At 31.4% G+C, this 16,045-nt stretch overlaps 1 protein-coding gene across 1 annotated transcript in view; it reads right to left on the bottom strand.

The window, feature by feature from the left end:
* LOC139511576 (sushi domain-containing protein 2-like) overlaps positions 1-16,045 on the bottom strand; it is a 46,148-nt gene that overhangs the window by 14,035 nt on the left and 16,068 nt on the right. Inside the window, exons 2-11 of the mRNA XM_071298420.1 lie at positions 13,544-13,840; positions 10,840-10,977; positions 8,316-8,475; positions 6,960-7,211; positions 5,612-5,745; positions 4,151-4,314; positions 3,463-3,735; positions 2,366-2,628; positions 1,152-1,295; positions 652-810 (exon numbers count right to left, since the gene is read on the bottom strand). Of these exons, the coding sequence (XP_071154521.1) occupies positions 652-810; positions 1,152-1,295; positions 2,366-2,628; positions 3,463-3,735; positions 4,151-4,314; positions 5,612-5,745; positions 6,960-7,211; positions 8,316-8,475; positions 10,840-10,977; positions 13,544-13,840 (1,984 nt within the window). The remainder of the gene's footprint in view (positions 1-651; positions 811-1,151; positions 1,296-2,365; positions 2,629-3,462; positions 3,736-4,150; positions 4,315-5,611; positions 5,746-6,959; positions 7,212-8,315; positions 8,476-10,839; positions 10,978-13,543; positions 13,841-16,045) is intronic.

The following is a 16,045-nucleotide window of genomic DNA, read 5'->3' as shown; positions in this document are numbered from 1 at the left end:
CGAATGCGGCCACTCTCGTTTTACACGAAAACCGTCTAAAATTTAACTTAAATGCTAGAATTATGAGGATTTCAGTAATTTAGCATGACTTAAGTGGTGCTAGTACCGGATATATGTCCATTGTATTGTCAAAAACAGCCCATATTTATGTAGCAGAAGCATTCTACTGTCCAATAAATAACTAAAGGTTTACATTTTAACAATTTTGTAAAACTGTTATATTTTGGGGCCAAAAAGGGGTCTTACTGAACCTACTCCTTTGTCAAAACATTTACTTAATTTTATCAAAAGATTTTCGGTGGGTTGAAGACCATTTGATGGTCCTAGGCTGTTTTCTGCTCTTTGGTCGAATTGTTGTCTCCTTGTCTCATTCCCCGTTTCCATTCAAAGGTTAAGTGTGCAATATTTAATCTAATGTTTTTCCTGATAATAATGGTGCACAAACTCATTATTTCGTAAATTGAAAGTATGCATATATATTATAAATGAATTGCTTGACATGACCTTCATATGGAACGTTCACTTCACTGCGCTATGATGTGTGTATTCATAAATACAGGTAAAGAAAATAGTTTACACTTTTTATGATAACTGTCTAGTGACTGCAGGAAAGAGTTTCAGATAAGAATCAATACTTTTGAAAATACTAACCTTTTAATTCTGAGGTAGATACAATGTCCATTTTGTGTGTTTTACCATTGACAAGAATTCTGGCTTCTCCTGTTTCTGTTTGATAAACTTCCACTTTATCAGACATATCACGGACAGTAAAAGCTACTGCAGAAAACACAGTGGCATTTTGTGGTGTACCTGTTTAAGATATTTATTTTGTGTTAATTAAAGGGCATTTGTGATCGTATGTTAACACATCAAAATAAAATATTTAATGTTAAAAATAATTTGTCCGATGTGCTCGGTTCCTGGTAAACACGCCCTTTTCTAAATCTAAATTCATTCGATTCTGTTGTAGAAAGGGTCTCATTCCGTCGATGGCTAACACAATTCGCCTATGTTTTTTGTTGGGGTTTTTTCGCTTATGTTTTTTGTTTTTTTCTTGGTTTGTATATTCTTAATTTATTTTCGAACTTCAACACTATTGTTATAAGGTTTTATTTGAGTCTTGTATCCTAGATTTTATTGTCTGTTCTTACCACTTGGGTCTTTTGCTTGAACAGCTCGCACTTGTATAACAACACTGCCATTTGTGTCTTCAACTAATACAAAATCGTTAATACCATTAAATGTATAATCTAATCCATCAAGCGTTGTTAAATGTGGATCACCAGCTGCTTTAGCTGTAAAAACAAGAACCAAACATGATATATAACATGAATTATAAGTGGTAAAATAAAGATACAAAACTGTGCAAGATGAATGGTAATTGTGAAGAATAAAGTGTATTTGATTTAGATAGTTATAATATGATATTATGTCTTATTTATATTCCTTTGAGCAAGTTTCCTGTTCACTTTTTTTTTTAAACAATTTTGTGCTCTTTTGTGTCAATAATCGTTGGGTACTGATAGTATTACATGGAAAACGTTAAAAGTCAAAACAAAAATAACACATTTAAATCATCTTATTGTGTGTGCATGTCAACATTGGTTCGAATCTCTAAAAATTCAGTAACGTCGAAGATTTTACAATATAATTAAGATCGCTGACAATGACCTGACAATGCTCCATTTTCCTTCTGACCTGTTTGTTTCCTTTTCTTTTAAGTTATTGTCTATTTGACGTATTTTTGTCTTTCTTATGCTCATTCATATGTAACTGAGTCTGCTGCTTTTTTTTTATGTATCACAATTGACTGTGTACTCTTCAAGTCAGAGACCTATTCATCGTTTGAATCACAATTTGACTGTCTGTTCCCAGGTTAAATACCCTTCAGTACATTGTCAATTAATAATTTAGATAATCTTCAACTCTGTCGATACTGCATTGGCAACTTCCTGATGCACAAATAAATTATATGATTTAGTGGTTCTGTCTTAGCATAGTTACGTTTTAAATTTTCCACAGATTTCAGTATTCCTGTAATTTTACTTTTTGTCATTTTTTGCAAAAATTCCAGAATTGAGGTCAAATTTTCTGTAGTTTCATTATACTCAGATTTAAGAATAGAGATCATATTTTCTGATTTTTATTTTACTCCTTATCTAAGTTTCATGTGATGTCCTCTGGTGCTCAGTGTTTCCGTTCTTTTTTAGTAGACGGAGAAATTGATGGTGTTGTTTGTCTCATTTACCATGTCTTTTATTGCTTTCAGGTTGTCCGTTTGCCTTAACAATACTTAAAACCTTGAAGTAATTATCATTTTCCTTGTTCTCAGATTGCCATGTCTGATATCCTTACATGTACTTACCAGGTGCAGGCGGATTGTATGATTCACACGTCGTTGGAGGTCGTGACTTCTGAAAGTTTTGGCACATTTGTGAATTTTTAGAATACTGGCAACAATGTAAGTAAGGCAACACATCCTCGGTAAAAAATGAAAAATAAGGCACAATATTATCTCCCTGAGATTGATAGTGGTATCGATTGTGTGTGCCACCACTCGGATTATCCCGAATGTCTAATAGTTCACCTTCCTTATCATAGCAACACAGTTCTCCTGTAGATGTATGACTGAAAAACAATAAACTTGAAATAAAATACTTGTTAGATGTATTTGTTGACCAAACGGGCAATTGATCAAGTATAAATTACAACCATCATTTAATCGATACAATTGCATTTAATCAAACTTATATGACAATAGTTTTCCAATCGTTTGATGTGTCTGAACTTTTTATATTGCCATGTATTAAGGGACTTTTCGATTTGAATTTTCCTTGGAGTTCAATATTTTTTTTTTCTTTTTATATATTTTTTTTTATATATTTATTTAGTCCACTTGTACTACAAAACACTTATTGCAAAAACGAAAATCGGTATCGGACGCTTTCTTTATATACTGTTTGAAATAACAAAAGCTCGAATAGCTTCACCTGAATCAAATATCCAAAGATCGTTTACAATAACATGCAATTGTATTTTCCAACATTGTAAAAATTGTAGATCTGATTTTAAGAGCAATCATTCGGCTTATAAACCATACTCTAGTTAAAAATGTAAAATAGGCTTTTTCCACATGTACCTCTTTCTGTCAACTGTACAAGTTTTGTTTCTTGAATCCATGTTTTAAATTCACTTTTCTCCAAAAGGGGTATAATTCTAAAACCAAACAAAGCCAGTACGAACAAAGATGGTAAAACTTATTAGCAGTTGTTCAAAACATGTTGCTGATTTCTGGTTTTACACAGTGGCATATCAAATAGCCTAATTGCATGCAGTAACATATCTTGTGTTTACTTTTAATTTCACACGTTGGTCTGGGTTACTGCGATTAATATATTGGTTATCATGGATAAGTTGTATGGTATTGTTATCAAACCAAGCTAATACAATAACAAAACTTACATGTTAAAATTCCGTCGAATACAGTGAGAAGCATTGGAATGATATATACAGTTTGTAACACTTTCTAAATTGTCTAAATTACACAAAGGATCAGCGTGATAACGTCCCACATCGCGCATTGCTTGAGTTAACGTACACGGACATGAAGATGAAATGTCAGTAAGAGTTGGTCTTTTCTTTTCATCATTTAACCATGCGTTACACCACGATACAGACTTTCCAGAATTCTTCCATCGTACTGGGAAAAAGTCGGACCAGATCATAGGAGTTATCCTGCAAAAACAATATATGTTAAATAGGGTAATAAGCTAGGTTCTTGGTTTCCAAATATCATACCATTGAGGAATATATACCTTGTTCCTTTTTTTTATTTCTTTCTTTATTGTTTATTGATAGTGTAGTCTAAATGATCTTTGTGCAATATTAATATTGATCTTCTTAAAAAAGGTAAGAAATTCAGGTGGCGAAATAATAATTTATAAGTCAGAATTACAGGCGACAACGTTGACATAAAGAAAAACATGGGGGGAAACTAACATCATTCCAACCAAACCTACACACAATATTAAAATTGAGCACATGGACTCATACCTTTGAAACATCAGAAGGATACTAGTATATGAGTTAATAGCTAAAAATAAGATGCAGTTCAGTTCTACCATTACTTTCTGGCAAATTTTATACTTACAATTGTCCGTTTGAAGAACTTTCATTCCATGAAAGACGAATAATAGCAAGAGAATGATCACTCAAACTCTCTGATAAAACAAAGTTATGTTCACCATTTCTGGCATCGTTTGTATAAATCACATTAGATTGAACTGTATTCAAACTTGGCTTAAATTCATTTGACTGAAACAGAATAAAGTAGAAACTATAATTAATATATAACATTTGTTTTTTAAGTGATGCATGCACCAAAACTGTATTTGTATATATGTATGTTATATAAAACTTATCAATTATACCTGTATGATTGTATTAAGAACGATTCGTGTTTGCTCTATAAAAGACATTCGGCGTTGGTCGAATTAAAAAACAGTTTTGTGTACTGTCCTAAGTTAATTTTAGTTATTCGTTGTTATTCTGTAGTTAACATGTTGAAATGTACTATTATATTATTTAGTTTTGTATTTCTCTGCCTTGGGTGTTCATGTTTTTTTTTTACTGTATTCCCGTTATGTAATGTTGTCAGTTTGGCAGTATATCTATCATGCCATAAGGTGCGCGGTTTGGCTAGCCACAAAGCCAGGTTCAACCGACCATTCTTTTTTTCAAATATCCTGTACCAAGTCAGAAATATGACAGCTGTTATCTAATAGTTCGTTTCTATGTGGATTGCTTTCTCGTTTGTTTATTTTTTTTGTCGCACTTCAGTGTCATCTTGTATCGCTGTTTTACATTGTTTCCCTCGGTTTTAGTTTGTAATCTGGATTTGTTTTCTCTCTATCGATTTATGACTTCTGAACAGCGGTAAACTACTGTTGTCTTCATTTGAGGCCAAAGAAATTCTCAAGATAAAAAGCATTGAAAACTATAAATTGTATTCCCAAAACTAGTGTGCTTTGGTTCATTATATTTAAATGTTTAGATCCCAGTATCAGTAGAATTAGATAGTACATGCTCCTTTACTATTTCTTACATTACACATTGTAAAACAACACATTCATTCTTTAAGGAATACACAACTGATCGAGAAGTTGTTGATGTGTACATATATATAATCTTTTCGGTTTTCATTGGTACTGGTGTTATAAGTCAAAATCAAATTTATTGTAAGAACAATGCACTGAAGTAGAAGAATGTAAAAAAATATTTTAACATGTTTAATTAATACAAATTCATGCTATTGTTCAATCTGTTGTTATGACAACACATTCTGCTGTGTTCAGGCAAAACGACTTAAAGAAATTAGTGTTATCATTCTCAAAATACTCTGAAAATGTTGCTGACCGTAAGCGAGATTTCCAAAATGTACAGTTGGCACAAACTTGAATATCCATGGTAGAATTGAACGTAAATGGAAAATTAATTATTCAAAAGTTCTTATGACAATGTATGATTGTGGTTGAAATGCATGTGTGAATATTCCAATTAATAAGACATTCTCAGACCCCCTTCAATTTATAACATGTATAATGATACTTACATAATATAAAACATCTAATTGTGCAGACCGGGACGGAATTAAACTAAAATTCCAAAATAAATTGACACTATCACCAATAATCCAATCATCTGGACTTCGTCGTATTAAATCATTTTGCTTTTTCATTACGTTAGCTGAAAGAGACATAACTACATTATAAACATTTGAATATTGTTTCATTGTTTTTACTGTTGATTTTGTTATCTGTTAATTAAAAGCATACTCAATATTATTGTTATATACACATATGCATCTGCACATTCATGGCTCTACAATCTGTCTATACCTGTATATTTTCATTGCACAAGGTCATTTTTTGTTCTTTAACTGGTTGTGACGTCAAACTAAATCCACTCAATGTTGGATGTGTACGGATTGATAATTTAGTCTGAGATACATGATTTTCATAGGTTGTTATTAGCATGAACTACAGCTGTCAGTAACTATGAGAAACTGTTCCTTTTTTGTTAAAGGGAAGCACATTAACCCGTCCACGATTACTCTGTGTTTTTGTGAGATGTATTTCTATTTGTATTCATCAGACAAGTTACATGAGTTAAGCCTTTTTCAGCTGATTTAATAGTTTGCTCCTATGATGTAGTTACACCACTGTCCCATGTTAGGGGAGGGTTAGGCGCTCGCTATCATGATCAACCCCGCCACATTCTGTATGTTCATTTCCAAGTCAGGAGTGTGTAATTCGGTTGTTGTTGCTGTGTAACTTTGTACAGAAGTGTTTTTCGTTCATTATTTTGTACATAAATTAAGCCGTTAGTTTTCTCGTTGAATTGTTATACATTTTGTCATTTCGTCAATGTGGTATGATTGCCAATGAGACAACTCTCTACAAAATAAACAATTATAGTTCACCGTACGGTCGCCAACAATGAGCCCCGAAATTAAAAATGTAAATAAAGTCAACAGAAGTATACCATTGTTCGAAAGACATAATCGATTGAGAGAAAACAAATCAAAACCAAGGAAAACACATCAACTATACTAGAGAAAAACAACGAAACAACAGAACATTGAAGTGCAACAAAAGTCAAGTAACAATGCAACATACATATAAACGAACTATTAGGTAGCAACTGCTATATTTCTGACTTGGTATAGGACATTTTAAGAAAACTTGGAGGGTAAAACAATTCCAACGAGAAAACTAAAGCTACGTTTTCCAATTGAGTTTATGTATTTAATGTATTTTGTTCGTTTCCCTGAATTGTAGGTTTTTGCTATTTCCTATTCCAAACATTCTTTTTCTAAGAACCAGTAACCATAACATCTATAGTACATACATAAGTATCGGACCACTCTATTTACAACTAATAATTACTTTCGAACTTACTTATCATGTACAAAGCAGAATAGTTCCAACCCTCTTCGTAAGGGTTATAAAGAATCGTTATCTCGCCAGTTCTAAATATTGGCGGAAAAACGCATGCCACAGTATCATCAGAGACATGTTTGCACGTGACATTAGTGTTTGTTTCCACAATATATGCCATAGGTTTATATTCTTGATAAGCACATGGTCCAGTAATGTTAACTTTGTTTCCTCCAAGCATGTTTCCAAACGGCGGTGATAACACAATGCCTTCTGCAATAACAAAAAAACATTCATTTGTTTTCATTGATAGTAATGGAATTGTTCACAACAATTTAAAATACTTCATAATTCAAGTTTAGTTAAAACGACATATATTGATGCACGATCGTTCTTGAATAAAACAGTTTGGCTGTCAGACAAACAAGTGCTTTTCAGAAGCTTTCTCAATACTTAAGGTAACTTTTTTTGGTATAGGTAAAGTACAGTTTATATTGAACAGTACTGCATTAATCGTATTGACTTAAGTCTGAAAATTGTACATAATTTGACATTTAATTGTTCAGACTTTTAAAAGCAGTTTAGATCAAAATGACTGTTTCAGTTCAAAATAAGTTTCCTTGTGAGTTTAAGACATTCACCAAATGATATGTAACCAATGTTTGGATGTAGTTTGTTATTAGGTAAAAGCAACTCATTCAATGGAATGAAGAAAAGTAGGGCAAATGAATTTATCTTACCTCCTATACATTTCCAGGAATATGATTGGTTAAAAGCGTCCGCGTGCAAACCGTGTATATTTGATATTAGGTTAGTAGGGAGGCGGGGTTTATCTCATACACGGTTAGTAGTGGAGTTACGTCCCTTTATATTCCTTATTAGGTAAGAAGGGGGCGGGGCTTATTTAATACACGGTTAGTAATGGTGTTATGTCCCTTTGTAAAAAACAAAACGGTACTGAGAAAAAATCTTAAAAGTTCCAACAGACGAAGAAATTGATGATTCAGATTGAAACAAATTCATAAAACACATTTAAACCTTACAAGTCGTTATTGTTGGCATCTGTTTTTGTAGGATTAATGGAAGTATTTTCCTAGCGCTAACAGTATTGAAGACTTGCTCGTTTTGAGAATCACTAGTCTTAATTTCACACGTTAAGATAGTCGGTAAGATAAATTCGTTACATAGTGTGCTAGTGACGTAATACGGTATATATGGGGTCAGTAAATTCCATATGGGGATTCGAGCTTCGCTCTCACCCCATATGGAATTTACTGACCTCATATATACCGTATTAGGTCACTAGCACACTATGTAACTAATAGTATTAGAGCAATGTTATTTCCTGACTTTGGCAATTGTATCGAATACACTTACCAACATTATTACATTTTTTATCATCTATGTCGTCATCAACTTGGAATACCCACTTCCCTTGTATGCCAACATTACTTGTTAAAGTAAGATTAATAACAGCATCGGTCTGAGCACCTTCTATCGAGTAATAGTTTTTCTGATCACCAGCATTGAATCCAGCCTATAATGTAAAAAAATTTTTTTTTAGAGAAATATCAAAATTTGAAGAAAAAAATATTGCCAATGTCAAATTCTAATTTTGTAAGTTTTATTCCACTAAAACTCTTTTTAAGTGTAATGTTTCAGACACACCGAAATTACTGCTTTTTCCTGTTAATCCATAGTTTATTCTGTTGGGTTTGGTACTTTTTGGGCGGTTTTTTTTTTTGTATGGTATGTTTGGTTTTTTTTTTATTCCTTGTTACTGCATGGTATTGCCATAGATTAATTTACAATATTTCTTAGACAATATAATTGATTTTGTAATACTGGAATAACGTTTGCTTTCAATATGTCCTTACCGTATGACCTAAGATGGTGAATTTACAAGTAAAGTGTAAAAAGAAATATGCGGTTTCCCTAAAAATAAATGTGATGTAAACATTAAGCATTGTCGGAAATATGTTCACAAGGCGTTTTTCATATGAATAGTACAAAGTTCAATTACATTCATTGTACGTAAAACGAAATGTTAAACAAAGGGAAACAACATATTAAAATAATAGTGTTTGCACAGAACCGATTCTGGCAATAATTACAGCTATATGTGTACTGAACAAACAATGCATGAAAAAATATAAATAACAAATTGAAGAATAGTATTCTGCCTGGGACTATTATACTAATGTTCCCAGATTCTGCCCGCAAACTCTCGTTCGGTTTTTAAACATAATTGACCTACACGTAAGCAAACACTTTTTTTGAAAAGGGGAAATTGAGATAGACAGAAGAAATCATTTTATAGTAACAATGTGAAATTCCCTCTCATTATTCCAGTTCCCGCCTTTACGCCAGACGATAACATAATAACTACTTATATATTTCGATACTCTCTAAAAAAAGAAATGAATTGTTACATAAGAAGGGTGTTACTTCGATCCTCCTTGGAGCTTTTGTTCGGGACTAATTTGTTCCGAACAGATAAATTATAATTCACCAGGCTAGGAGGTAAGATGTCCCGTGATAATGACGTAATGACTTGCATAAACTAGTAAGGGCGTTGGCACAAGTTTTATTTGCATAGTAAAGAGCATTTTAACAAATACTTGTATTGTTCGTGTACTTTACACTGCTTTTGAAAGAGTTTGATAAACAAGAAGACTGTTAAAAAAAAGTTCATTATTATGTATGAATATGTCCTAAGTGATATATTATTGTGTGACAAGAGCATTGTTGTTAACTTTTGTTGATTGCCAATTGAGATGGAAGAGTGTTAATTTTGAAACGCCCTTTCTGTTTTATAAAGTCTATTCATTAACACTTTCTAAATTTTAAAATATATTATTTTTTTTATCATTTTCATTTAATTGAAAATTCTGAGTTGAAAATAACAATTTGTTCTTTTCTATCGTCGATATTTACATATTTGTTTAGGAATTTGCCGCATGATACCTCTTTCGTATGTTTGATTTCTTTAAGTTGCATTGCATAATTGCCATGAATGTATATATATTTATGAAATAAGAATCGATACAAGATAAAACATAAATTGATAAAAAAAAAATAGCTAAACATAAGAACAGCTGTATAATATACATATAGCATGCACTATCATGACTATATTGTTGCAAGGATGCAGTAAGGGCGGACAACTTTTATAAACTTGACCCAGTGCTTACTTCCGTTCTGTGTGGTCTCGTCGACATAGGATTTATTAAGCCTTAAAAGAATTGCATTACCTCATAATAAAAGCCAATGATGTATTATAAAAAAAATTACTGATTTTAATACGGGGTAATGGGGGAATAATAAATTCAAAGAAAAAGCAGAAGCGACATTAAATTTCTTTTTTTTTATGTTAAACAGGAGTATCATTTCAGGTTTTTTTTTTTTTTAAAACTTGACACGATCAATGATTATGTGAAAAATATCAGTAGGTTAGATCCGGCGATATTTTCAGTACATTTTGGAGTTTTTGCCCCTGAATTGCCAATGTTAAAAAAATTTCGTAGTGCTTGGTTATTAAGTTATCTTGAAAACTTTTTATATAGTTTGAAATCTTAAACAGTAAATATAACCATAAGAATAAGGTCTGTAAATGGGTCAACATGGTCGATTTGTCAATCGACGCCTTATAAGAGTAATTGCCCTTGGAGGACTAATTTCACTACTTTTTTGCAAAAACTATAACAGATGGAGGGACATCGAAATAAGGAAAAGTGTTCAGCAAAATCAAATCGTAGTTTAATTCCTTGTACATTTTTGTAGTTGTAAAACCAAATGGAAGCAATCACATTATCCTGACATTTCAAATCACATGTTACTTAATAAGTCTCTTATCTGATGTATCTCAAAAAAGTTTCCCATAAATGTTCTAGTACGTTACCTGAGCAGGCTGTCCTCCTAGTCCTGTCAAAGTATTCCCTCCACTGTTAGAACCCGTGGTCCACTGTATTTTATTGTAGTTAAATATCACGAAAGAGTGTATATCATCAGCTACCAATACAGCTTGAAACGTATTGCGCTGAAAATAAATTGAATAAAATAATTCCATTGCATTTCATTAGTTATGAAAGAACGCGACTAATATCTTGCACTTCTCTCTTCCGGCCAAAGACATAAAAATCCCTTTCTTATTAATGGAGTGTAACTGTGCAAGATGTATGAATGTGCAATCTCATTCGGTGGAAATGGAAATGTTAATTGTGATACCTCGTGAAGGAAGAGTGACACGCTCTCTGAACGTTAATGAACCCTTGCAACAACTATGTGAGTGGGGTGTTAGTGGTCTGATGCAAGCACACTTTCTACTCTAATCACTCATACCGTCATTTTCAAATAGAAGTCTGCATTTTCCGCTCTTAATGTTGGCGTACATGTATATATTGCATAGCTTATTTGTTCTTGTCTAGAAAATGCATGAAATACTTGCAACTGGACTATAAAATAAGTACATCTAAACAATCGATCGATACACGAAAACAAACTTTTAAATGGAATGAATGTATACTGTGTGAAGTTCGTCGATTTTTCAATCAGATTTACAATAATAATTTGTTATTGTAATCATATGAAATTTGAATTACTTTTGAATTGCATTTCAACGATAAGCAAAAATTATCACTTCTGGTCTATTTTTTTTTTACAACTTTTGAAAAATATTTGTTTTTCAAATGAAAATCTTGAAACATTTTTTTCTATTATAGCTTCGTCACATTAGTTTTTTATGTCACATAGTTATAATAATTACAATTATAGTAAGATGTGTGTAATTTTTCTAAAACTATAATATAAAATTACACATTTTAAATGGTATATGCAATTCAAATCACCCCTAATATGGTTTTATCGCTATGTGGAATACCAAGACGTTGCATAAATGAATAGTATAGTGTCAAAACAGATAACCTTGAATCTATACTTCATATTATCAAAACATAAAAAAGTCACTTAATAACACATTTATTTTTTTTATTCGTAGAAAATATTAAGATTAATTTATTAGATATTTGATTTAGAGGTTAAATGCGTGAAATCATTTAATGCATTTTTAAAAAAAATAACATGAACATTGACTTATGTCGTTTTTCATAATTTGATTAATTTTAATACATGACAATCTGTTATCTTTAAAAATAATGATATGCTTTTTATTCAGATGATATTCGAATGATAAAACTATATTTCAAAGAAATGTTTTAAACTTTTGAACTTAGTGACATAATTTACACTCTTGACAAGCAGCAAGCATTAAAGTTTGTGAACTATGTTTCTTTTTTTCGGGTAAAATTAATGACATTTCTGTTAAAAATGTATATGAAATATTAAAACATATTTCATAGTACTTAACTGTAAAGAAATATTATCATGACGCCGTCATCATTGTCATGTACTTTTACATTATTAACGAGGTTTTCTTTGGTTTTTTTTTTGTTTTTTTTTTTTTCATTTAACACAAATACTATTTATAATTAATCTTTTATTATTCAATATATAATCTCTAAAACCAGTGTCAATGGGTGTGTTCATACTATCAAATATAATTATTTTTTTTATAATCGCGTGTCGAACTATGTTAGACCTCTACATGTATATACAAATTGTACTTTCAACATCATACATTCTAAGGAATTACTTTTAAAGCAACAAATCGTTGTCAAAAATTTTAAAGTTCGAATTTCAAATATTGTACTCAAATTTTTTCAATCACAATTTTCCAAAATAAATACATCCAAGACTTTTTGAGTACGCAGTGTTTACATCTTGTCAGAACATAATGATTATTATAATAAAAAAAAATAACAACAATTGCTTTCGCTTCATATACATGTACATGTATATAAATTAAACAAGATATGGGCTACATTTTTGTATATTGTTCAATAAGCATGAAGAAAGAGCAGCCCAACGACACACCAGTAAAATAGATTTAGAGACACTATGGTTAACAAACATGTGGTTTCACAATTTCCATACAATAAGCCTAGCACTTACTTGTAAAATAATATATTTACGGAGTTTATAAAAACTCTGCCATCGCATTTTTACGGGTATTTGATAATGCAATTCGATAAAATTTAGAAACTGCAAAATCGTATTAATTTGCTTGTCAAAATAAATGTAGAATTCTGTTGTATCATCTCACTGCTTGATGCTAGCACTATATTTTATAAATAGATGTTTTTTGTTTTACGCTACTTTTAGTTAAGATCATATGTTTATAGTGTAAAGTAACATCATGTTTATTTCTCTTATGTAAGATGTTGTCTTATTTTACAATGTACCAATTTTAAGTCTGAAAATGTTTTATGTATATTGTGTGTTACTTGTCTGTATATATTCATTGCATATATGTTGCTGGGTGCATTTGTGGATACCTCGTCTGCAAGTGCCCCCGTTGTAAAGGGGTAGTTTCTAAATAAATATATATATATTTAATTGGTATCATTTGAACCAAGTACACTGTTTTCAATAAAGCTAATTTTACCAGAGGCTTTCAACAATTAATTTGGCGCTACGTGAAATACTTATTTTACTTTTTGGGTATTTTGGTTTTTATGAATCCGAATATCTTATTAAAACTGACTTACTCTCTCTCTGCCCTGGCGTGAGGCACCGTAATATCCTACATTTTCCCACGTGACGATAAACATCCACTTGGCTGTAAACGCACGTTGTTCTCGGAAGTAGCTTCTTAATTCTACTGTTGCTTTGTCAAGAAAAGCTTGTTCAAATGTTTCTCTGAACCATACAGTTCCACCAATGTGTTCAGTATCTACATCCGCCCAAAATGGCGCAATGATAGATCGGTTTTCTTTTGAAGGAAAAGGTTGTGGTTTGTATGTATCCAACTTGTCTTTAAAAGTAAGTATTCCGTTATTGTTCACCTGAAATACAAAATTAGATGTTCCTAGCTTGTTTTAAAATACATGAGGAAAAATCATGGAGGGGACAACAAGTCGCCAAAAAGACCAGCATAAATAAAAACAATCTCGTACTAGGTTAAAACATAGATGGTGTGCCGGTGTAACTCTAGTTCGAGATTACTCTGACTTCCAACGTCTGTTTTGACAAACAAGCTGGGCAGTAATCTCGGACTAGTGTAATGCATATAATAATATCATAGCGACCTTGAATCTTTTGATGGGATTCTTGAACCAGAAGCAGAAAATGAAATCCAAGGTCAAGGACACGGTAATACTAAAAATTTGAAACTCATCAGAAACCATTAACGTTATTGAAACAATGTGTTTGTCAAATTGTACATTGCGACCTGACGCAACGTCAATACATTTGGGTTCAAGTGCTCTGGTGACTTTAAATATTAGTTTTTGTTCTCCCCTTAAATATTTGAAATAAGCTGTTATAATAGTATGACATTTGTTACCCATTCGTTTGATGTGTTTGAGCTTTTGATTTTGACATTTGATTATTGACTTTCCGTTTTGAATTTACTCAGAGTCTGTATTTTTGTTATTTTACTTTTTGGAATGATGATTTCCAAACCATGCATTTTTGGGACTTGTGACTTTATAATTTGAGATTCTTGAACTTTTAACTTAAAATTTAGATCAAGGTTAAAGGTTAATTTGACGTTCTATATTCTGACCTTTTGCTATAATTTCATACTGGTATATGGTATTTAGTGCTTGGTTAGACTACTGAAGACCTTTACTTAAAAAGTCAACCGGAATTTAAAGTATGTAAACCGGGGGGAAAGTCATTATGGCACTAACAGCATTACAAAGAACATAAAATATGAATGGAAAGTCTTAATTTCTCTCTGCACAAGACGTTTTTAATTCTGAGTAGTATTGGTTCCATATCTATCGAATATAGAAACGAAAATAGGAAGGTGCAGATACGTGTGAATATTATCGATATGAATAAAATAAAACATTTATAAATAAACAAAATCTTATATAATATCCTAAAAACATGTGTATCGCTGGTTTATATGATTATACTAGTATGACATATTTCTGTTGTTCCCTCTTTTTTTTACTACAAATGCATGTGAATCACAAGGTTATCATTAATAAAGACATACTTATTTCAATTTGAAATATAAACATGTTGAAATACAAAAGTAAATACCGTTATCTTTATTTTAAACCGGATATTCTTTAACAAAATGTAGCAAAGCATTTAAAGACCTTGACCACATCCCCATGGACAATTCATTTCAATTCTTCACGGAAACAGTCTATCATTTATATCACTGTGTTTGTTTACCCTTATGTGAACCAAATAAGGTAATCCCCTAAATCAAACATCACAAGGAACACGTGTTATGTATCCGCCTGTATTTATTGCTATTTTATGGTTTACTCCTAGTGTTAGAACACATGATATTTACGATGTTTAACGCTGCTTTGGTCAGAAAGTGGTACATTCAAAAAATTCCGCACAAGTTCAAATATTATATTCTTCGTCTAAATGGCCCTAATTCTAAAATTTACCTTTCTATAAAATTTGGGTATGGAATAGGTGAATTATCAAAGATACCGAACATTCATTTTTTAACTTTCCGTCAGTCTAACATTTATTGCCATATAGGCAAAAACAAATTCAAAATTTGAAAGCAGTAAATAACGCAAAATTTGCACACACAAAATTATGGATGACAAATTTAACAAAAATAAGCTCAATTTGGTGTTGTTTGGCCATTTTTCAACTCAGTCCCTTTTAATCATATTTTATTGTCAATTAAAAGCAAGACACTAACCTAGAAATATGTGATACAAAGTCTAACAGTCAACCTATAAACTGTCCATCTGTATAATAACATTTTACTTTTAAATATGTTTGTTTAACTTTTATGGACTTCTACAATTTTATTGTACATTTAAATTCATATTTACTTATCATATGATTTTTAAAGTTTAATTTGTATTGAATAATAAACACTTTTGAAGATATAAACGATGAATAGCTGTAATAACAATTTATCCAAACAAAAAACTCAAATTCTTAGTGTACATCTTATTTCACTTAGTAACTACACGAATAAAAGCACAAGTGTTCCGGAGTATTCTGTTATGATTTAGAACTTCGCCTAGGGCTTAAATCTTCATAAAACATGACCAAGC

Source organism: Mytilus edulis, chromosome 2 (genome assembly GCF_963676685.1).
Source record: "Mytilus edulis chromosome 2, xbMytEdul2.2, whole genome shotgun sequence".
NCBI classification, from domain to species: Eukaryota; Metazoa; Mollusca; class Bivalvia; order Mytilida; family Mytilidae; genus Mytilus; species Mytilus edulis.
The sequence above is the reverse complement of the archived record's forward strand: the minus strand, read 5'-3'. Positions and strand labels throughout refer to the sequence as shown.